This window comes from Carassius carassius, chromosome 12 (genome assembly GCF_963082965.1).
Source record: "Carassius carassius chromosome 12, fCarCar2.1, whole genome shotgun sequence".
Taxonomy (NCBI): domain Eukaryota; kingdom Metazoa; phylum Chordata; class Actinopteri; order Cypriniformes; family Cyprinidae; genus Carassius; species Carassius carassius.
In genome coordinates, this window is record NC_081766.1 from 32186897 (window position 1) to 32211571 (window position 24675).

Sequence of the window (24675 nt, forward strand, 5' to 3'; positions counted from 1 at the left end):
TGTGCAGTGGCGCTGGGCTGGCGGGCATTACGAAAGCAGACTCTGGAATGGCGGCTGTTTTGTAAAAAGTCTTCTCAGCAACTCCCGCAGTGACGGGTGAACCACAAAACTTGCACTGCAATGTCAATATAATATTCAAGTGTCCAATTAGGACCATAAGGGAGCTGAGTGACTCGGAAAGCCCTCCAAAGAAAAAAAATCATTAAAAATACCTCATCTAATGAAGTTAAGTGGGCCAGTTCAATAAAGTCCACTACATAATCTTCAATCTCCGTTAATCTCCATTGCATAATCCATAATCTCCGTTCATCTTGACGTAGACGCATAATTTGGGCTACTGGGTTCATGACTGACCTGGATGTACTTCTTAAGGCTGCTGGATCCTGGTTTGCAGAGTTTTCTGTAATGATGAGCCAGAGACGTTCGGATCCAAATGCAGTGCTTTATTTAAGAATGGTCAAACAGTCCTGAGTCCTGAGTGGAGTGCCCTCTACTGAAGATCATGGGCACTCCAACTAATGATCGTGACAGTTGTGATGTATATCTGAGTGAATGCCCATGCCCTTGTGCCATTGCATGTGACCGGAAGAGAAGATGAGTCATTTTGAGGGGGAAGGGAGTTTTACATTTTTGATTAAAGATTATTAGGGCACATGATTAAAAAATACGAAGTACACGTATAAGTTATTTATAATAAACACTACCATATTCCATTAAAAAAATAAGACTTGTCAATTTTGATTTCATGCCGACTTTAACATGTTTCGTGAGTACAGGCCCTGGACTTTAAGCAAGAAGAGAACGGAAACAGAATGAATTTTCTGACTCTCACAAGATCAAGCTCTGAACAGAGCAACAATTGTGTTCCTCATCTGTCACTTTGGATAAAAGCTTCTACAAAGTGAGTACATTTAGTTGAACTTTATATGTTTTTTCAAGAATTGTGGGTCTTTTGGGGGCCCTTAACATGCTCAAAAAATTTAAGTCAGAGTTGTATGGCAATTGGCCAGTCGTCAGTTCAGCCATAACTTACAGTCTGAGACTGCTGTTCTGAAACTGCTGGTATACTAGAATCCCATCTTTGGGACAAGCAAGACCAGCATCACAAGCAAAGCACTATTTATGCTGGTGAGCAGTAATGATCAGCTGTGATGTGCTACTCGACTCTAATGCCACTGAAGCAGTTATATTTAGCATAGATGGCTTGTATTGCCATTGCCCGGGCAATAACACTGGAAATTCTCCTTTCATTTACTTCCTTCTGTGTAATTCCACACCTGTTCCTGTGCTGTTCTTTCATGAAACATAAAAGCATAGTTTAAAGAATTCCTAAACTGATGTTTTCCTTTACATCTAATACATACCTGTTTGTTGTTGGCGGCTGTACTGCGTTTGAGCTCCGTCACTATATTCTTTTCATTGACTATTATTAACTCAAAAATCAATTGTATACATCATCGTTTCCGTTTATATAACGTGTGAATATATCCTCTATTGTATTCTACAACAAAAACAATCAGAGCGCCTCGCTATCACTAGTTTTATTTTGATCTCCCGGGTCCGCTATTAGCTTTTAGCCCGTTAGCATCAGCGGCGTGGTTGCAGCTAACTGCGCTAACATTGCTAATACTTTATTCACACACATTACCACTGCTGTACTCACTGTTACTTGCTTTAATGGCGGATGAATGTCTCCACTCTGTGCAGCTCGAGCTCGAGGCCGTGGGAAAGCAGATTCGCGACCTGGAGGTGAGGCAGGCCCAGCTGAGAGAGCGGAGAACCGCGCTGGAATCATCCCGGGCTGACGCTCACAAGTCCGGGGTAAGTATACAGCGATCTGTTAACAGTCCCACCACGTCTACTCCGTGTGTTTCTCTGCACAGGCCCGGTGCACCCAGGACGCGATCTTCCCAGATGTCCTTCACTGCGACGCCGGGACACCACGGACCCTGGGTGCATCCACAGCGGAGGACGCGAGCCGGGTCCCGGGCGACGACTTCTCCCCCTCCTGCCTTCGACATCTCCATCCGGAACCGCTTCGCTCCCCTCCGCGAGACAGGACGCGACGCTGTGATCATCGGAGACTCCATCGTCCGACACGTAAGTGCTACGTTAGCCGAAGGTAAAGTGCACACTCATTGTTTGCCTGGTGCTCGTGTTCTCGATGTTTCTGCGCAGATACCCGCGATCCTGAAGGTCGACGAGAGCCCCAGAGCGGTCGTGCTTCACGCCGGGGTTAACGACACCACGCTGCGGCAGACGGAGACGCTGAAGAGGGACTTCAGGAGCCTGATCGAGACGGTTCGCAGCACGACGCCCGCGGCGACGATCGTCGTGTCAGGACCACTGCCCTACGTATCGACGAGGACACGAAAGGTTCAGTAGACTTTTTGCTTTAAATGAATGGTTGTTGTCATGGTGTAAAGAACAGAAACTGCTATTTGTTAATAACTGGAATCTTTTCTGGGAGCGTCCTAGGCTGTTTCGCGCTGATGGATTACACCCCAGCAGAATCGGAGCGGAGCTGCTCTCTGACAACATCTCCAGGACACTTCGCTCCATGTGACTAGTAAGACAATTCTCTAATAACTATTATGATGAGTTTTGTTCCACCCGCTTAAATGATAAAAGTACTTGTGCTGTAAAAACTATTAAGACTGTGTCTGTTCCCCGAAAAGTGAGGTCAAAATATAATGTAGGATCTAGAAAAAATCTTATCGTAATTAAACCAGAAAAATGTAAAGTAAATGAACAAAAACAATTTTTAAAGTTTGGGCTCATAAATATTAGATCACTCACACCCAAAGCAGTTATTGTAAATGAAATGATCACAGAAAATAGTTTTGATGTACTCTGCTTGACTGAAACCTGGCTAAAACCAAATGATTATTTTGGTCTAAATGAGTCTACTCCACCAAACTACTGTTATAAGCATGAGCCCCGTCAGACTGGTCGTGGAGGAGGTGTTGCAACAATATATAGTGATATTCTCAATGTTACCCAGAAAACAGGATACAGGTTTAACTCTTTTGAAATACTTCTGCTAAATGTTACACTGTCAGACATGCAAAAGAAATCTAATGTATCTCTTGCTCTGGCTACTGTGTATAGACCACCAGGGCCGTATACAGAATTCCTAAAAGAATTTGCAGATTTCCTCTCAGACCTTCTAGTTTCAGTTGATAAGGCGCTAATCATGGGAGATTTTAATATTCACGTTGATAATGCAAATGATACATTAGGACTTGCGTTTACTGACCTAATAAACTCCTTTGGAGTCAAGCAAAATGTCACCGGGCCCACTCATCGTTTTAATCATACACTAGATCTAATTATATCGCATGGAATCGATCTTACTGCTATAGATATTGTACCCCAATGTGATGATATTACAGACCATTTCCTTGTATCGTGCATGCTGCGTATAACTGATATTAACTATATGTCTCAGCGTTACCGTCTGGGCAGAACTATTGTTCCAGCCACCAAAGACAGATTCGCAAATAACCTGCCTGATCTATCTCAACTGCTATTTGTACCCAAAAATACACATGAATTAGACGAAATTACTGACAACATGGGCACTATTTTCTCTAATACATTAGAAGCTGTTGCCCCCATCAAATTGAAAAAGGTTAGAGAAAAACGTACTGTGCCATGGTATAACAGTAATACTCACTCTCTCAAGAAAGTAACTCGTAGTCTTGAACGCAAATGGAGAAAAACTAACTTGGAAGTTTTTAAAATTGCATGGAAAAACAGTATGTCCAGCTATAGACAGGCTCTAAAAACTGCTAGGGCAGAGCATATCCACAAACTCATTGAAAATAACCAAAACAATCCAAGGTTTTTATTTAGCACAGTGGCTAAATTAACAAATTACCAGACGCCACCTGATTCAAATATTCCACCAACGTTAAATAGTAATGACTTTATGAATTTCTTCACTGATAAAATAGATAACATTAGAAATACAATAGCGAATGTAGATTCTACAGCGTCTAACACTTCAGTTTCATCCATCGCACCCAAAAATAAACTGCAGTGCTTTACAAATATAGGACAGGAAGAGCTAAATAAACTTATCACTGTATCTAAACCAACAACATGTTTATTAGATCCTGTACCCACTAAATTACTAAAAGAGCTGTTACCTGTAGCCGAAGAACCGCTTCTCAATATCATTAACTCGTCGTTATCTTTAGGTCACGTCCCAAAACCATTCAAGCTGGCGGTTATCAAGCCTCTTATTAAGAAACCAAAACTAGATCCTAGTGTACTGGCAAATTATAGGCCTATTTCAAGTCTTCCATTTATGTCTAAAATTTTAGAAAAAGTTGTGTCTGCTCAATTGAGCACCTTCCTGCATAAAAATGATCTGTATGAAGAATTTCAGTCAGGTTTTAGGCCCCACCATAGCACAGAAACTGCACTTGTTAAAATTACAAATGACCTGCTTCTTGCGTCAGATCAAGGCTGCATCTCATTTCTAGTTTTACTTGATCTTAGTGCTGCGTTCGACACCATAGATCATGACATACTCATAGATCGATTACAAAACTATACAGGTATTCAAGGGCAGGCTCTAAGATGGTTTAGATCCTACCTGTCCGATCGCTACCATTTTGTTTACTTAAATGGGGTGTCATCTCATTTATCATCAGTAAAATATGGAGTGCCACAAGGATCCGTCCTAGGTCCCCTTCTATTTTCAATATACATGTTGCCCCTTGGTAATATTATTAGAAAATACGGAATTAGCTTCCACTGTTATGCTGATGATACTCAGCTATATATTTCAACGAGACCAGATGAAACTTCCCAATTATCTAAGCTAACAGAGTGTGTTAAAAATGTAAAAGATTGGATGACAAATAATTTTCTCCAATTAAATTCGGATAAGACAGAGATATTAATTATTGGACCAAAAAACACCACACAGAATCTTGTAGATTACAATCTGCAACTAGACGGATGTACTGTTACTTCCTCTACAGTCAGAAATCTGGGTGTTATATTAGACAGAAATTTGTCTTTTGAAAATCATATTTCCAATGTTACAAAAACCGCATTCTTCCATCTTAGAAACATTGCCAAGCTACGAAACATGTTATCTGTTTCTGATGCAGAAAAGCTAGTTCATGCTTTCATGACCTCTAGACTGGACTATTGTAATGGACTTCTAGGTGGTTGTCCTGCTTCGTCAATAAACAAGCTACAGGTAGTCCAAAATGCAGCAGCTAGAGTCCTTACCAGGTCAAGAAAATATGATCATATTACCCCAATTTTACAGTCTCTGCACTGGCTACCTATTAAGTTCCGTATCTGTTACAAATTATCATTACTTACCTATAAGGCCCTAAATGGTTTAGCTCCTGCGTACCTAACTAGCCTTCTACCACGCTACAACCCATCACGCACCCTAAGGTCACAAAACGCTGGACTTTTGGTACTTCCTAGGATAGCAAAGTCCACTAAAGGAGGTAGAGCTTTTTCACATTTGGCTCCCAAACTCTGGAATAGCCTTCCTGATAATGTTCAGGGTTCAGACACACTCTCTCTGTTTAAATCTAGATTAAAAACGCATCTCTTTCGCCAAGCATTCGAATAATGTATCTCTTAAATTGTGAGTGTAGTTGCATCTGCATTTTTATTCTTTAGCTTGGGTTAAACTAATTTTACTTTGTTGGATCAGCAGCTATGCTAATGATGTCTCTATTTTGTTTCTATGTTTTGCCACGGGATTTACATCCCGTGGTAACTAGGATTTACACAAGCTCCAGTCTGGATCCAGAACACCTGAGAAGAGATGATGCTGACCCTCAGAGGACCCCAGATGATGCTAACCTTGAATCAACAAACAGAACTAACAATTATTGCTACATGTGTGACTGCATCCTATAATTACTATTAATTAATAATATTGATAGTTCATCATCTAGCTGACTACGTCTTGTATTATTATTATTATTTTTATTTTTCTAAAATCCTGTCAAACGTGCACAAACTACTAGCTACTACTAAATATTGTAGAAACATAATTTTCTGTAAAGTTGCTTTGTAATGATTTGTATTGTAAAAAGCGCTATACAAATAAACTTGAATTGAATTGAATTGAACATACCATGACAACAAAGAGTCAAGCTCTAAAAATGAAGAAATAAATACTTAAATTAAAAGTAGTCCATATTATTCCAAGTCTTCTGAACACAAATGAAAGGTGTGAGAAACACACTTTTATTCTTACTAATAAGTTATTCTTGTCTGCCTTTAGTTCACAAATCTCATTCATGTTTCTAATTACTTGTCAAAACTATCAGTTATTGCACATGCAAGTTTGATATGAACAAGACTTATTTTCCTTATGTTCCTCTGTAATCTGTTTCCTTGAAATATGACATGACTATATGATATTTCATATCATAGATTACAATTAGAAACACATAACATTACAATTCACAAAAACCAGAGTTAAATCAGTCCATTTAGGACTTTTACACTAACAACAACAACAAAAATAATAATAATTGAAAGAATAAAGGAATGTAACTGAGATGAGAGCTCTCTGACTGAATCACGCCGGAAACCACAATAAAATACACAATCAAACAGAAGGGAGAACAATGGCTCTATTGGCCTGTGGTCACTGCCTGTACTTGGCGGTGAATGGTTTCGAGGGAAAATTATCCATTGTGTCTTTTTGCTCCTCACTGGTCTGATGGTATCAAAAGTTGTGGGTTGATGATCAATGCCTGCTAATTCTACAAAGAATCAGTGAAGAGATCTGCCATCGTTATGGGGAGGTATGTGAACTAGTCAGTGTGTTCGGCATTTATCAGTGCTTGGGTGGTTTATTCTGCATGTACTATGGGAAAATGATCGTGAAGGAGTATTATTTTAATGTTGTTACTTTCATTTGTAACATTATTTAATATGTTTAATGGTACAAGGTTCTGTCTTTATGTTTCCAGTGTCAAATAATCAGGATAATGTGTTTTATGCAAAAATAATTCTGATATCAGGATGCTATAACTCACAACCTGTCTTCCAAACAAAAAGTTGTATGCAATGTGCTTACAAAGTCGAATGTGCTTTCACAGCATGTAAAAAAAAATGGTTTGGTTTAATATTTTACAATATACACCTGGTTGATGTAAACGGCAATCTAAATGTGTTATCTAAGGATGTATATAAGAGGAGTCCATTGCAACAGTCTTTAACTGTTCAGAAGTTTGAAAAAAGTGCCTGTTGCTATTATAATTAACTGAAAATCAAACCTCAAAAAATGTTTATTGCTCAAAATTTAATAGACAATCAAACATGAAATAAAACTATGGCAGTACAACATTTCAATCATTTAAATATGCACAGTAAAATGTTCACATAGTTGACAACCTTATTATAAAAAAATAGTGCATGTAATTTAATAAAATTAATTTACATTTATACCTAAAGTAACCCTGATTGTTCAGGTTTGAGTGTCTCTAGTGTGTGCAACAAGTGCTTTTTTAAGAGTTCTTTGCAATGCTGTAACCAAATGCGGTCTTTGAACAACAACGACCTAAAACACTAAGGTACCATGGCAGTCTATTCTGTACTTTTTTTGCCTATGCTAAAAATAATATCAAATACTACAATAAGAAAATAAATTGAGCATTTTTAGCCGTTTTTGCATATCCATGTGAACAAGAATCATTTTGATAACACTGTCATATGTACACGAAACTTCAAAAACACAAAGGAAAAACGTTTCCATTTGTAGTACATTGCTGTTGCAGAAACGTATCCTAAAATGGAGTCCAGACTGTAACATAAGCTGGTCCTTTCTGCTTCCTGTGTGGCCTGGATCCACTGACAGTGCCAGGCACAAACATGAGGGTAATGGACTTCACTGTGAGCAGATTGCAAAACAGATAGATTCACCCAAACATTACATCAGAGTAGAAACATTTTCACTGTTTGGACATCTAATGAGCACTTTGTAAACTAATATCATGAGCTTTTACTGTTGTTTATACTGGGGCCGGGAATGGTGGCTGGGCAACATCCCTTGAAGGAGGTATACTTTGGGTATTACAACCAGTTTTAGATTTTTTTTTTTTTAAGGTTTATCGAGAGCAATGATGGCCAGGGTGTATACTTAAGCAGGTTCAAAGAGGTACAAACACACTGTTATCACTTGTGTTTGATATTTCATTACTTGTTGAGCTTCTTTTCATTAAGATGCCATTTCTTTGCTCAGGGATTCTGCCCTCTGTTTTCCATTTCACCAATCTTAATATACTGGGGTTATGTGAGCTCTTCAGTGCTGTTATTTCAGCAGTTTCCAATCCTCCCTTACCAGATGACAATGTTTCATTGTTACACGGCTCTGTGGAATACTTGATTGTGATTGGTCAGTCAAGAGTTGTTACTCGATAATAACCAGTAAAAGCTTGTTTATCACATAAGCTTTTATCCCCTTAATTATATATGTGTCAAAATGTTGTGGAATAAGTGGTATGACTGCACAGTTTCCCTTAAATGTTCATCTAGTTTGAACTTGTCACTTGCTTGCAACTGCTGTGTTCACAAAAGCTTTGGGTTAAAATATTTAAACGCAAATCAATATTTTGTGTCTAATTATTTACTTAATGCTGCCAAAAAATCCCACCATCACTGATATACTATACATATATAACTGACAAACATTCATGGTTATTGTTTTAAAAGAAGAAGAAGAAAAAAGAAAAAAAACACCCACCCGCACGTTAGGCATGAAATATTCCTATACTCAGATAGACACAAATAATCCTATATTTGCCTCAACTGAACAAGTAGTAAATGAATTCTAGTTGGTTTAATGTTAGACCCAGTAAAATTTGTGCTACTCAGTTGTTCATTAATAGCCTTTTACATTTGTGGTGCCAGGATCACAAAAAGGTATTTGATGAAATGTGGAACTCAAACTGTTAAGATGCATATGTGTGGAGTTGAACTCATGCACTATGCAATTGTCTACTACTTGTTGATAAGGCTATTCACCTTTGAACGAATCAGAACAGGGCAAGACATTCCTGTAGGCCTGGTTGTAGATTTTGGGCTCTCATGTCAATGGCTTTAGTGGTTTTACCATTAGGGCTTCGCTTTTCACAATTCCAGTTTTTGACTTTAGGGTGGAATCTGTCAACACAAGTCGATTACGAAAGATGCCCCGTAAGTAGGTTGGGGTGCTGTTTACAAAATTTGCCCAGCCTCCAGAGTTTTGAAGGGCGATCATATCACATGGCACATAAATTGCCTGGAAACAATGGCAGTTTTTCTAGTTTTGGGCTATGTTATTGTTATTAAGTTTTCAGGACACCGTCGAGGGGAAATGTGTTCAGGCCTCATGTGGAGGTTAGCACACACTTTTTTTTGGATGCAGAATAAGTTTCTGTCACTCAGGGCTGTGCATATCCTCGGCCAGTTGAATTTGGGAGCAGATTTTGACTTGAGCATGAGTTGAGGCCTGGAGAATGGAGGTTGCATCCTCAGACTGCAAGGTACATCAGGGAAGAGGTGGATCTCCTTCAATTCGAGCAAGACAGGACAGTGCTCCCTTTAGTTGTCTCTTTCTCATCATTTGCATCTAAGGCCTGCTTATTTTCTAATGGAGATCATTTTGAACACTTTTCTGTTCGTTCAGTGCTGACATTACTTAAAGCCACACCGGCTACACTACTGGACATGTACCAATTGATGGAGTTTTTATGGGGAGGTATTTAGCAGCAGACGGCTGAGATCTTTCCATCTAGCTTATGTTTCTTCTTGGGACTTATCTACAGTCTTAGAAGGTTTAATGGGGTGTCCTTTTGAACATTTGGAGACAGCTTTGAAGAACATTCTAACTCTTAAAGGTATAGTTAACCCAAAAGGAAAGTTTGGTGTTAATTTGCTTGCCCTCTGGCCATTCAAGATGTCAGTCACTTTTTTTCTTCAGAAGAAGAGTAAGGAAGAAATTAATCTGAAACTTTGGTCCTTGGTGTTTCATAAAATGCAAGTCAGTGGCTATCACTTTGAGAGTCAAAAAAGCTCATCAAGGAATGCAAAATTAATACCCGTGGCTCCTAATATATTGAGGTCTTATGAAGTGAAACGATCAGTCTGTGCAACATTATTATTACCTGTAATCGATAGATCAGTTGGACTGAACTGCCTGAAACTGTTTGTGACTTGAGTCAGTGCAGATCTACAAGTTACACAATCAAAACTCACTTTCTCGAAATAAGCCTATATGTGTATATGATCCTATGATGCTGGATTTTGCAACGTCATTAGCCATTCAGTTCCTCCAACGGTTAGTGAACTAAAGAAACAGTTCTGACTTGAACCGAAGACCAATGAGCTGCTGAGATATGCTTGTGTAACCTGAGCACTTCAATGAATTAAGTTTATTCATTTTATATGCTTTAGACATGTGGGAGCCACGTGTATTAATTATGTCTTACCTGTATTTGCTTTTTTTTCTTTTCTTTTCTTTTCTTTTCTTTTTTTTTACTTTCAAGTGCTGGTTAAGTGCAAGCTATTGACTACTGGTTGTTTGAAAAATGTTTGCTGTAAAATGTGCTTATGCGTATGTCTTTTTAAAAATAAATACTATATTTTGAATCTCATACAATAACATTCTAACATCATTAGGTGTGGCTTAAGTGGACACCCTAATATTTAGGGACACTGTATACATATACTGATGAATTAACTGTATATTCTCTAAGCTATATAACATTAAACAAGATAAACTTGGAAATGAGGCTTTTGACCTTTTCAGTGGAAAACGTGAAAAGTTCAAACTTTATTTAGATTTGCTCCTACATTTACAAGAGAAGGTTTATATCCGTTTTTCTTGTTTACATACAACCACCTACAATGGTGATGGTTTCCTGCACATTCAACTATTTTTTGTGCTTTTGGAAGAGGTCCTTTAAAAATTTTAAATCCAGTCAATAACATTTGAACCCCATTATTAATTTAATCAGAATCTACTTCAAATTAGATCTTTAAAAAATCTGAGATTCTATTTAGATTGATAATCGTTTTAGATCTTAATTTAGATATTTTATTAGTCTAGATGTTCTCAGATTTTGAAAAAATAATTCATTAGGGACCTTTTATTTAAGGGTCTTATGGTCACAACCTGGCTAATTTAATCATAAATCTGCCCTACTGCTTGCTCACAACTAAATTATAATTACAATTAGATCACGATAGATCTGGTGAAGAAAGGACCACAGCAGAGCTGGAGAGCCAAACCGATGTGACTATGAATCGTGAGATCTCATTCAAATTGGTGATGAAGCAAACAAAAGCCAATGAGCTTTTGATATAACAGACTTAATGTCATAATACTTTTTGAGGCTCCATATTTAAAAAAAATCTAACAAGTGCAGAATTTGATGATTAGTTAGGATGGAGAGAAATATCACTGAATAAAGACTTGCATTTGGGTCTGTTCCTCATGCAGATCAATGATACGGATTCTGAGGATTTGGATTACAGTGCACAAATACAGTGTGTTTGGTTTATCATAAACCATTAATCAGAATATATCCAGACAGTGTCCCAGTACAAGTCAGTTCAAGCGTTCTTCTGAATGTTGTCATTTGCAGCATAAAATGACAGTTATGTCAAAAGCTATTGTGGTTTTCATTTTACTACTCAACCATGAGGATTTAGGGAACTGATCAGTTTGTGAGGTTATTTGTTGTTGAGACATTCTAGAGCACAGGTCACACTCTTCTTCGCACACACATTTTCTGTCTTCAGTTAGCTAATTGAGTACAACTGAATAATTATGGTTTTTTTTCTTTTTGGTTATGGATCTTTCTAAATGAACACAAATGGGAACCATTAACCTATTCACAGTATATGAAGAAACGCAAGTCACTCTAAGCTCATGGTGTGCGCAGGGGTCTCTCTAAATTTTACAAGCCCTGCCACCTAGTGGTCAAATTAGTATAGTTGCAAATTCTGATACTGTTTACTGTATACATTTATGTGTATGTACTGAATAATAATTAAAAGATAATTCATTTTTTTCTGTTATTTGCCATAATGTCATGTGGCAAATATATGCTTCTATTTTGAATTCTAGTTACAAATTAGATTCTCATCATGTCAATTTGAGTGAAAAGTTGAATAGAAAATGCGCACGAGTTTCTAGAGAAATTTCTAGAGAAATTCTAGGGAATTTCTAGAGAAAATCTCTCATGTTTGCGATAATGAAGTTTGTGCAAAGGCTATGTTTTGCACTTCAACAGAATCAGGGAAATCTAACAAATGGAAATTTTGTTTCTCAGGAACTACTACCAAATATTTTGGGACCAGCATGACTTCCAATATGTTTATCAGTATCACTGCTTAAATTATGCTCATATCTACCGCTCATGTCATGAGATATATGATGGCCTGAGATAGCATTTGTGAGCCAATAATCTAAGTCAGTGATGGCTGTTATTGCTGTCAGAGCTGAAGAGGGGAGGCCTGGGGTGTGAGTTCATCCAGAATGCTGCAGCTCTGCTGGGCCTCTGAGGAGGAGATCTGGCTCTCTGTTGCTATTACAACTCTGGTGAACCCAGGGGTGAAGAAGAGTCCTCAGGCTTCGCCTCACCCCCCGCATGACATGGGCAGTTTTGACAAGATCATGTGAGAGAGAAATAACCCCAGGCTTGCTGAAGTTGAGTGTTAAAAACTATTCTGTGTGACGAGCGCAGTGTCTATGATTGTGTTGGCATGCGTGCAACAGCTGCTTTAAACAAAAAAGTCCAAATCCACAGACTTAACCCAAGCCATGTCTACAGATCAATATATTGAATAAAAGCATGCTAAAAACACCCAGAACACCTTATAGCAATGGCTTGGCAACAAAATATAACAGAGTAAACCTGTGGCGGCGAGTTTTGCATGGGCACACACATTTTCTTCAAATTATGTAGTTTAATCTATTAATGCTTTTATTTAGTTTCATGTTTACTACATGCAATGCTCATCTGTGACTTTAAAAATCAGATCTAGTTATGGCCTGTGTCTGTTAAACTGCTGTTTTATGAAATATTGTTTTTAACTTTAGCTGGACTAAATGAAATGGAAAAAAAGGTTCTTATCCAGGAAACCTCTCACTTTTCCCTGTTATTTGACATCTGCAGATGTTTAGTTATGAAAAAAGCAAGATGCCTTGCTTTTTTCAAAAACATTTCCAGAACAACAAAGTTCAGCAAGATATCCGCGATTTAAATGTGTTTTACAGTTTACATGTTTTAAGCGGTCTTGTCTGAAATATGGCCAACAGTTTCATGATGAAACCATTTCTATCCAAACACTTATACTGTTCTATGCAAGGAAAGTGAAGCATTTTATAAATCACTGAACAGACAGGAAAATATTTCCTTCAGCAGCTAAGCTTTGGAGGATAATTACTGAATTGCAATAACCTGTGCTTTTTACATTTCCAGGGTTTACATAAATATTAACATTTACCAATTGAAATGTCAGAAGTGTACAAGAGCTCACTGGCAGTGTGACACCCTAAGTGCTTTGACAGAGTTCAGTTAGACCGCAGTGTCTCAATGCTTGAACACTTTCTAAATGGATTCATTTTGCTCTAGGCCACATTAACTTTATGAGCTTTCTTTTGGTTGAAATATAGCATTATATGTGATGGTACCAGAGAAGTACAAATACGTTTTTATAATTCTTAATCTTTTGCAGATTAAGGTGCTGAAAAGTTAACTTTTAGACTAATTGTACACTGAACATTAGTATATAGTATCCAGTAGAGAAATAATGTAATCTTTCATTTAAACGTAATAACTTGCTCTGTCTCTGAAACATCTTATTATTATCTTATAGTATCTTATTATTAAGTTTTGTCCTCAAACAACCCGCACTGATCTTGGGTATGAGAATGTGTTTGTAACAGCATGCTGAGTTGGCTGCAGCTGTAGATATACATTATCTTGTAATTTGTGTGATGTTCCAGCAATGTCCTTCTGTACTTGATTATAGTGCTAGGCGGATGAGAGACTTCAGACTTCAGAGGGAAGTTTCTCTGGCAATGTTGGCATGAACCTTTGGGCAGTTGTTCTAAGTCACCTCAGTAGATTCATGTTTTTATCAAACTCTGTAAGTGGCACTGACCCAAAGGCAGCCCTAAGCCTGGCTCAGTGAGGAGATGTAACCAAATGAGACTGCCACAAAAAAAAAAAGGCCTATAGGTTAGCCGCCACGCTAGCTGATGGTTCCACAGTGTGTTTGTGTGTGTGTGTGTGTGTTTGTATTTGTATTTGTCTGTCACAGAGAGAGTCAGTATATGGAAGCGGTTCTTTGGAAGGACTTTGGAGAGACATGCTTGTTGTTTAGATGAGGGTTTTGTGTCAGTGTTTCTCTGAGGGCACTTCTCAGTTGAACTTGATTTATTACATAAACCCTGACATCTGCGACCTAAGACCGTCCCCATCAACTTAAGATTTTTGGAGAAACTAAAGATGACATTAGAAAAAGAGTAAATACTGGTTGCTCACTTCACCAGCCAGTCCAGCTGTATCATTGTGATGCAGCAACCAAAAAATAAAATAAAAAATAGCATGAATTTGAATGTAATTAAAGTGATAATCTAAATGTTGTTATCATTTACTCACTCCCATCTCATAACCTGCTTTATTTATTTATTTGTTTGTTTGTTTGTTAAACACAAAAGGAGAAGAATTTTTGAGGAATATATTGTAATCTAGTGGAGTATGAAATTACGTCCTGGACAACCATGATGTTGTAAGTCAGTAGATCACAATAAATATTTTTCTCATTATATATATTACAAATGTAATAAATTATTAATTAAACCTACATTCGCCACCATTTATCGGATTTAGTCAAGCTGAACTCCACCTTTTACACTAGATCATGTCATGAATGTACACTTGACAGTCAAGAAGGCTGGATGTGCTCTCGGTCAGTTGTGTTAGATCTAGATGCAGATGAAAGTGATGTGCATGCTGAGTGACTGATGAACCATTTTTAATGATACTGATGGTCCTTTTTGGTCATTTTGATCTCCAGTCTCCATTTCATTACATGGAATAGATAAACTATTCACCTTTTGTGTTAAATGAGAGAGAGAGAGAGAGAGAGAGAGAGAGAGAGAGAGAGAGAGAGAGAGAAATTCAAGCAGGTTTGGAACCACAAAAGAGAGTGCAAATGATGAACTTTTACAGATTGCTTTTAATTTAAGAATTCTGAATTCATTTATTTTTAGATAATTACAGATTGACTAAGACATCTAGCAAATGTCTTCTCTGATCACGATAAACCATGGGCATTTGCATAATACATACATTTGCATACAATATCAGTATTTATTTATTTATATTTGATGCTTGGTGATTGCATGTAATATTATTTTAATGACTTATTTTAATGCATGTAATATTATTTTAATGATTTTGGTGATTGCATTTGTTGTTTGCATTTTTGTAGACACAGATTTTGGATGCGTTCTGTAATGGCAGTGGGCAGAGAGGCATGGTCTCTGGAGGATAGAGGCCAATGGCCCGTCTGAGTGAGTGGGCATCAGTTCACTGAACATACAATGCTCTGTCATAGCACTGTTTATTGTGAATGAGTAAGGCACTCCCTCTAGACAACAGCCTTTCTTCTGTAGAGCTGTGATGAGCAGAAAAAATTAAAACACTTACATAAACACAAGAAGATATTAATGTTTGGCTCTGTCTTTCTGCATTCATGTTGGTCTGAACAAAAAATTATTTTGTTAGAATTACAGGTTTATACAGGCAAATACAACACTGCATCATTTCTGATGTGCTGCAAAGTATAATTATTATATATTCATACAATTTTTTTCGTTCAAGTGTAGTCAGATGTTGCAGAATATATACAATTTTAGTTCTCTGCAGGGCTGGAAATAAACTGGGAATAGGGCAAAAATTGCACCAAAATGAACAAAAACTTATACAACAAAAGAAGGCAAAACAATATTAAAATAAATTAATGATTAAAGTCATTGACCACTTCAGGGATGGGGAATGTTCAGTGCTTCAATGTTCAATGTTTTTTTTTTCACGCTACTACGATAACCTATGTAGTTAAAAAAAAAATGTTTAAACGTGAAAAGCAGTTAACTAAATTATAAACAGTTCTTAGCTTGTTTTGTCTATGTAGCCTATGAGAATATGACATGTAATTTCAATGTAATTAAAGTTTTAGTGATAACAGCCCACAGTATTCTGACTGTTTAAATAAATACTTGAATAAATATTTGACCTAAAAAAATACAAATACATTTAATAAGGTAATTCTAAAAATGCCTTTAAAAGGGTTAAAAAAAAGCCCCTGAAAATCAATTACATGGTGAAAATATAGTTCTTTAATGAAAAAGTTCAACAATCTGAAATGCATGAATGATAGGACACTCACTGACCTTCCTATAAGATAAGGGAATTGTCTGAAGAGAGCAACTGGTTTCTGCTTGGTGCCTGGATGGTAAAACAAAGGGAAATCAAACCAGTCACAGCCCATCGGTAGCCCATCGAGCCTAATAAGGATTCAGTGTTTAGCTTGTTGGAGATACTCCAGGTTGCAATGATCTGTCCAAACCAGGAATGCATGTTGAGCCCTGTCCAACCAATGTCTCGGCTCTTCCAAGGCCAGCTTAACAGCCAAAAGTTCACAATCACCAATGTTATTCCTGGACTCAGTGGAGGTCAAGTGATGTGTCAGGAAGACACAAGGATGAAGCATGTTAGAAGCTTTTGCAGATGAGCACAGGTCAGTCAGATAGAGCCCTCTGGCAGTGTGTGGCAGGTCACTGATCAGCTGCTCAGGTGTTTTGGTGAAACAGAATGGGCACTTCTTTGTCTAAGGATAGATTATTTCATAGGATGACAGAAATACAGTAATACTGCTTGCTTACTTTAATGCAGGACATAAGATTCTGGCCTCTGTGAAATACAATTCGGTACATGCTGTGGCCACTTCCCAAAATGTTATATTTTGGGTTGTGAGAAACAAAATATGCAATTGTGGTTCACTGGGTAATCCAAAAAAAAAATAAAAAAGAAGAAGAAAAAGATAATTGTGTTCTAAATTTATATTTTTAGGTTTTGTTGGTTATTAATGGACCTCATAAACACTGAGCCATTACACAGGTCAGTCACTCTTTTATTAAAACATTTTAGGTTTTCTTTAGTAAACCTACTCTGTGTACCATTTTCTAGAGATTTTATATGATAACAGCGTATGAGTGCATGAGGCACACACCAGCGGTCAGTCTGGGAGTTTAAACCCTTGATTCAGGGCCATTAGCCAGAGGAACAATTTCAATCGTTTTTTTTTTCTTTCTCTTTGTACTTCCTCTCCCGGTGGTGGGTGCAAAACAAGCTCGAGTCAGAGATGAGTGTGAGGCGTCGATGAGACTGACCCTCTCTCGTGCGCAGTCCACAGAGGACACACGGGATGCGGAGCGCTCTATGTGGCTGTTAGAATCATGGATCACGATATTCACTTGACTGAGGACAGGCGACCGCTTCATTAAGCGCACCTGAAGTGGAATGCTGAGAGTTCGCTGCAGTTTGGCGGAAAGTTATGACCGGATGGAGCGCGCGTCCTCGGGAGGTGTTTCCTCGGCGCAGCTTCCCAAGGTCCGTATGTAACTTACTTTACTCGTGGTCTATAACACGTGTGAGAGACGAATGATATCTGCAATCTAAAAATCCCACTATTTTTTTTTTTATAACATAGGCCTATTTATTTATAGAACGCAATGCAGATTAAAGTTCAAAATACAGAAAAAAATGTAAAAATATAAATACGAAAAATTCATTCATATTAAAACAACACCCCAATATCCTTTTTTTCATTTTTCAAACTAAACTTTTTGTTTGTTTATTTCCAGGTTTAATGGAAAACGAACTGCTTGGTCTCTGACTTTGATACATTTAACTATTACATTTTGCAGTTGTTCATGTAGGCTAGAATATGTTTTAAGTGACTTAATTACAAGACAATTAAGTCATATTTAAAGAAACATGAACACATTTGTGAAATATAAAATATAATGTCATCAACTTAATTAAAGACCATTAACATAGAAATGTAGATAACCAACTTTTATGTTATAAAATTCGTTCTTATCACAAAATTCATAATTTATTTATTTATTTTTTGAAGACTGCTGATTGAAAGGCTACTGCCATCTGATTTTGTTCATTAATTAAGGGCATATTTCTTTGTTTAATTCTATGGCGAATCAAGCACAGCTAGGTGCACGTTTTACTGAATTGGCTGTGACAATATTTGTTTTTAGTTGCACACTGTGGTACAGATTTTCTTTCATTTTGTCTGTGTTTTGCAGATCTATGGACAGAACAGATAGCACACACAGATTCACAAAGTACCGTAGCTGCCTAAGATTTAGTCCCTGTTCACAGACATGTAAATATTTACAGAATCATCTAATCTCTTTTTCAAATCTCATCTGTAATATTAACTTCTGGAAAAAGAGAATGGGGTAATTATTATAACACAATATAAATTGTTTGTCTTTATTTGACAGCCTCCTCTGTCATCCTTTGACATATTTATATTTATGATCTGCAAGTTTACGCAATGCTTTTGTAATAGGCAGTTATTACACATATACATTCTTATGGCTTATACAGTGTGTTTAAGAGATAAAAGTGAACTTTTTGGGACAGTATGCCAAAGTCTTTTAATGTCACATTTGATTCCACGAATGAGAGTGAAGTTATAAGGTTATGACAGATACTGCATCTAATGTAAAAAGCAGTTTTAACAATGGGACTTATATTTCATTGAGTGATAATGATTTGAGTGGCAAAAGATTGACTGATAATAATGCACAACCATAATTTAACTCAAAATTACTTTATCTAAAGTGACCTTGATACCTGATAACTGAAAACATCCCATCAATTAGACTGAGCAATATTATTCATTTCATTTCAGACTCAAATCCCTACTGAGCTTTTAGCAACTGCATTTAAAGATTGCACATTTTTATTTTTTTTTACATGTTCCTTTGAAAGTATCCACTCAACCAAACACCTATTTTCCCTGAGGTGTCTCAGGCTGAGGTTCCATGAATAGTGAGTACCATCTGTGTCCAGATATCCTTGCTTTCCTCTAAGATACACAATGTGAGCCTGTGGCAGCCACTCGTGCAGGTTCAGATGGTATGGGAGAAGGCAAATCCCACATTAGGGAATGTCATGTTGAAAACACAAACAGGGGCCAGTTCATATACTTTTTTTTTTTTTTTTTTACAAACATTACAAACATATATCACAATGGAACATGATTTTGATATCACAGTGCAGATTATGTGAAGTTACACCCCCCCCCCACCCCCTTACACAACTCTAGTGAATGTAACTCCATAATACCTATTTTTACAGTAATCTGTTTGTTAGTTTATTGTATTGCTGTTTCATTTCTTCATGCAATATTTTTTTTCCAACAGCCAAAGCAACAGGGAAAAAATAAATAATATTTAAAACTAATTAGTAAATCAGCTCACAATTGGATCAAGAACCAGAATATAAATCATATTAGGTAAAAAAAAAAATCGAAAGAGTTTCTGGTTATGATTAGGGTTGGGGGTTGGTTAGTACAATATCTCAATTAACTGTAAATAATCTGGCTTGTTTTGAACCACTCACAGTTTTTATGGCTTTTAAAGCGTTTCACTTTCAAAATGCGAATGCTAAAAAATGTAATAACATTTAATACACTTGATTTTTCAAATAGTATAAAACTTTTTTTCATGAAAAGAGTCATAATTCATGAATTTTAATGTTTTCTATAATATTATTGCCTTTCTATAATATCATTTTCCAAAGAGCTGAAGACTCACACCTATGTGATGGATCATGTTCTGAATAATCTTTGTCAGACATTCCCATTGGCTGTGCTTTGATTGAAATTTTGTGGCTGAGTTTTGTCCTTAGGGTCTTGTTTAGGAACAATTCTTCTGTGACCTGAAATAAACTAGTTTGGAAATTACTTGATTTGTGTGTAGTGAGAGATTTTGCTGCTCCATTACCTGACAAGCAATATCAAAGAACTGCATATCCTGTTAACTTACCTGAGAAACTGAAAAATCACTCAAAACAACATCCATAGGAAACTTATTGGTACCTAATCCAAGAAGAGTTACATTTAGATTTTCTGTATGCATTTAGCTGACTATTTTATGCAAAGTGACTTACTCAGGCTATACATTTTTTACCAGTTTGTGTGTTCTCATTTCTCAGGAATAAACAGAGCGAAGTGCATTGATAATGAGTATAAGGTGTTTCAACAGTTTGTATTATTCACAGTGCTCCTTTCTGCAGTATATTTGATTGATACGAAGAATGTTGTATCTCTTATTGTATTTAACTTGCGATAGGCTGTTTTAAGGATTTTGCATATAAACATATATGAAGCACAGTCCATTATGTTCGTTCTCCACTACCTCAACCACATGTGATTTCTCAATTCATGACTCTTTTGTCATTTTAATCTTGTTAATGTACAGTATGCATGTAAAAGTTTTATTTGGCTTACATTGCTCATTTTTCTCCTATTTGCAGAACATAAGTAAAGAGTCTCTGTCACCAACATGAGTTGGAGCTTTCTCACTCGACTACTGGAGGAGATCCACAACCACTCCACGTTTGTGGGGAAAGTTTGGCTGACTGTGTTAATTATTTTCCGGATCGTTTTGACCGCTGTGGGAGGTGAGTCAATCTACTCCGATGAGCAAACAAAGTTCACCTGCAACACTAAGCAGCCCGGCTGTGACAACGTATGCTACGATTCCTTCGCCCCGCTGTCACACGTCCGGTTCTGGGTGTTCCAGATCATCATGATATCCACCCCCTCTGTCATGTATCTGGGTTATGCCATCCATAAGATCGCCCGTGCCTCAGAGGAGGAACGGTGCAAGAACAAGATTTATCAAAAGAGGAACTGCCACAGTCAGTGGAGAAATGGGCACCACCTAGAGGAGGTCTTGGAGGAAGACGATGCTGAGCCAATGATCTATGAAGAAGACATGTTGGATGAGCAGGAGGTCAAACCAGAGACAGACAAGGGCAAATGCCAAGATCCAGCGAAGCATGATGGCCGCCGTAGGATCGTGCAAGAAGGCTTGATGAGGATGTATGTGCTTCAGCTTTTATCCCGTGCCATCTTTGAGGTGGGGTTCCTCACTGGTCAGTATCTCCTTTATGGCTTCCGTGTTAACCCTTCGTATGTCTGCAACAAGATCCCATGTCCGCATAAGGTAGACTGCTTCGTTTCACGACCCACCGAGAAAACCATCTTTTTACTCATCATGTACGTGGTGAGCTGTCTTTGTCTGCTGCTCAATGTTTGTGAGATGTTCCATTTGGGAATTGGTGCCTTCCGTGACACTCTTCGTAAACGTCGAAGCCATGCTCAACAACCTCCATACGGCTACCCTTACTCCAGGAACATTTCTAGTTCTCCACCTGGATACAACCTGGTGGTTAAATCTGACAAACCGGGTCGCATTCCCAACAGCATCATCCTACAGGACCAGAACATGCCCAGAGTGATTCCAGAACAGCATTGCACAAGTCCTGATGAGAACATTCCCTCTGACCTGGCTACTCTGCACCACCATTTACGAGTAGCTCAGGAACAACTTGACATGGCGTTTCAGACATGTAACACGAAAAAAAGTGCTCATATCTCCAGAGCTAGCAGCCCTGTGTCTGGTGGCACAATGACAGAACAGAACCGGGTCAATACAGCTCAGGAGAAACAGGGTGCACGACCGAAAGCTAGCACTGAGAGGGCAGGGACAACAGCAAATAATGGAAAGACATCTGTGTGGATTTAATGTTAAACTCTTACCTGACTAGTCATGAAACATTATCCTCAGAAAACACATTCTTCCAGCCAATGCAAACTTAAATCAGTGAGGTGACATGATTGAACATTATGTACCCAAGTTCTGTTGAACATTAAACAATACTGAAAAATGAATATATTATAGAAGGGTAAGCTCTTTACATTGCTTTACTGTGTTCTCTCTTTCTCAAAATAATTAGATATAGTATACAGTATGTTACATATATTAAGTATGACGTTTCTCTAAATTCAAATGCATGCAAGGGTATTGACCATATTGGAAGTCTGTCAAACAATTTATTCTTTAATGGATCATTGCTTTAATTTGACTAAGAACAACCCCTATGTATCTACTCCATTCAAACAGTCATTATACTGTAGCTGTAAGAGCTATATGTTAACTTCTTTATCTTCTATTATTATTTTTATTATTAGTAGTAGTAGTATTCTGTGGCTCTGTTCAAAACCAAAGTGAGCTGCCACCTTATCCCTAAGTGTTAAAGTACATGCATACTGGCGATTCAAAGGCTGTTCCAGTCAGTAAGCAGCAAGATTAGCCTGCATTATAAAATTCCTCATTTTGGCCAGATTCTGAGGCTTCACATGGATACCTTATGGATAAAGTAATCCCAGAATGCATTATGATGACAATGTAATCAAAGCACTTTCACACAACTTGTATGTGCTAAATGTATTTTTGGCTTGCTGAATTCAGTTCAGTCAATTGTAAGTTGTTTGTGCTGATCAGTATTGTTACTACCTATGTAAAGTAGCTTCTCTTTGTAAAGGGTGCTTAAAAGACAGTAGAAAATGAGACAGCTCACAAGGTTTTGGAACAGAGTCTTTAAATTAAAAGGAGATTTCACCCAAAAATTAAATTCTGTAATTATTTATTCACTTTCATGCCATCCCAGATATATAGGACTGTCTTTCTTCTGTGGAGAAATAATCCATCTATGTGAGTCCATATAGTGCAAGTGGATGGGTCCTTCTAAGTTGATGCTTCAAAAACCACGCAAAACTAACACAATGGTTATCCCTGCAGCTCCAGTCGATGAATCAGTGTCTACTGAAGATGAATGATAGAAAATACTAATATTTTCAACTTTTCAAACCATCGCTTCCAGATGTTAGCCTGCTGTGAATGTCAGCATGTTGTGATTAATGATATAAGTGCGTAGTAAAACTGACACTCCTCCGCTTCCGTGTCACTTATTGTGCAAGTTTCACATGGAGTGAAAACAGTATATAAACCTTATACAAACATGCACTATAAATTCACGTATGTGAATGGTTATCTGCAAAAAGACACAAGAGAAAAAAAGTACAAAAGTTTTTATTTTACTTCTGTGCCTGGGTAAGGTATGTATGGATAAGCACATTGATAACAAACCTGTCTAATAAACATGCCATTGTTTATTACAAGTATTGTTGGCTCTTTGACAAACTGCTTTATTCTTCCTCTTTTGTAAGTTCCTTTAGCTAAAAGCATCTGCTAAATATATAAATGTAAACGGATAATGTGCATGTGGATAAGCACATATTAGCTTTATTCTGCCCCAAGGAAGAATGATCACCAAACCTGAAGGAAGCACTACATATCTGTCTCCTGTCTGCAACTATAATCATGAAGGCTTTAGTGAAGGGGTGTCAAACTCAATTCCTGGAGGCCTGGAGCCCTGCAGAGTTTAGATTCAAGCCTAATTAAACACACCTGATTCAACTAATCAAGTCCTGCAGGCTTATTTGAAAATGATGTGTGTTGAAGTATGGTTGTAATCAGAGGTGGGTAGTAACGAGTTACATTTACTTCGTTACATTTACTTGAGTAATCTTTTGGGGTAACTAATACTTTTCGGAATATATTTAAAGATGGGTACTTTATACTCCTACTTGAGTAAATTTTGGGGGAAAAATCTGTACTTTTACTTCGTTACTGTGGGCGACGCTCCTCTCATTACTTTATCTTAATGCAATAAATGTTATAAATGCTTCAGTTTATTCCAAATGCGCCGTCTACTTTTCTCTGGGCAATGAGCGATGCCCATCCGCGAATGATTCATTCTTTTGAGTCAATTCTGTTCAAAGGCTTGATCAAACCAATTGGCAAACGAGTGAATTGGTTCATGAATCAGTTTGAATGAGTCGTTCAGCCGCACGCACTGAGCGTCTGAAGCGGTTCACTCGGAGTTGTGACATTTAAGAACAGAAAGAGCGTTGAAGACGTGGCTTGATCTGCACTGAATTGAAAGCAAATCTGCTAAGGCTATTATTTGCTAGCGATGGAGATCCTAATTAGATGAACACCGCGTGTGCCGTCTACTGTTTAACAGGTAATAACTTGGGCTACATTCGATTACAGTACACAATACCACTGTGACATTAGTTTGTTGTACGTGTGTGGCTTATAACAGAGGGGAGTCAAGTTGAATGCAGCTTCCAAAAGACGAAAAATAGCCGATTAAGATTTTATTAATTTTAATACAATCACACCGGTGCGAGTACGTTCAGCGAGTCATATCATCGGCTGCGAAATTCAGATCTGTGATTGCTTGCTAGCGGTGAGCCAGAGACAGATGCGTTTTTACAGCAGTGCACATTATAACCAATCACACATGATTCTTTTGAGCTTATTAAAGCATTGGCCAATCAGAGGTGTTCTATGGAAGCACATGGGTAGCGATATTCAATTTGCAATGTAATATGCAAAATGACAATGCAATATGTAAAATGGCAATGCATTTCTGTATTTACATTTTCATT

At 37.6% G+C, this 24675-nt stretch overlaps 1 protein-coding gene across 1 annotated transcript; it reads left to right on the forward strand.

The window, feature by feature from the left end:
• Nucleotides 1–6725: 6725 nt before the first annotated feature.
• Nucleotides 6726–23104, forward strand: LOC132155260 (gap junction gamma-1 protein-like). Its single transcript, XM_059564139.1, has 2 exons — nucleotides 6726–6803; nucleotides 20625–23104. The coding sequence occupies exon 2, from the start codon at nucleotides 20654–20656 to the stop codon at nucleotides 21899–21901; it is 1248 nt and encodes a 415-aa protein (XP_059420122.1). The 5' UTR covers nucleotides 6726–6803; nucleotides 20625–20653; the 3' UTR covers nucleotides 21902–23104.
• The last annotated feature ends 1571 nt before the right edge of the window (nucleotides 23105–24675 follow it).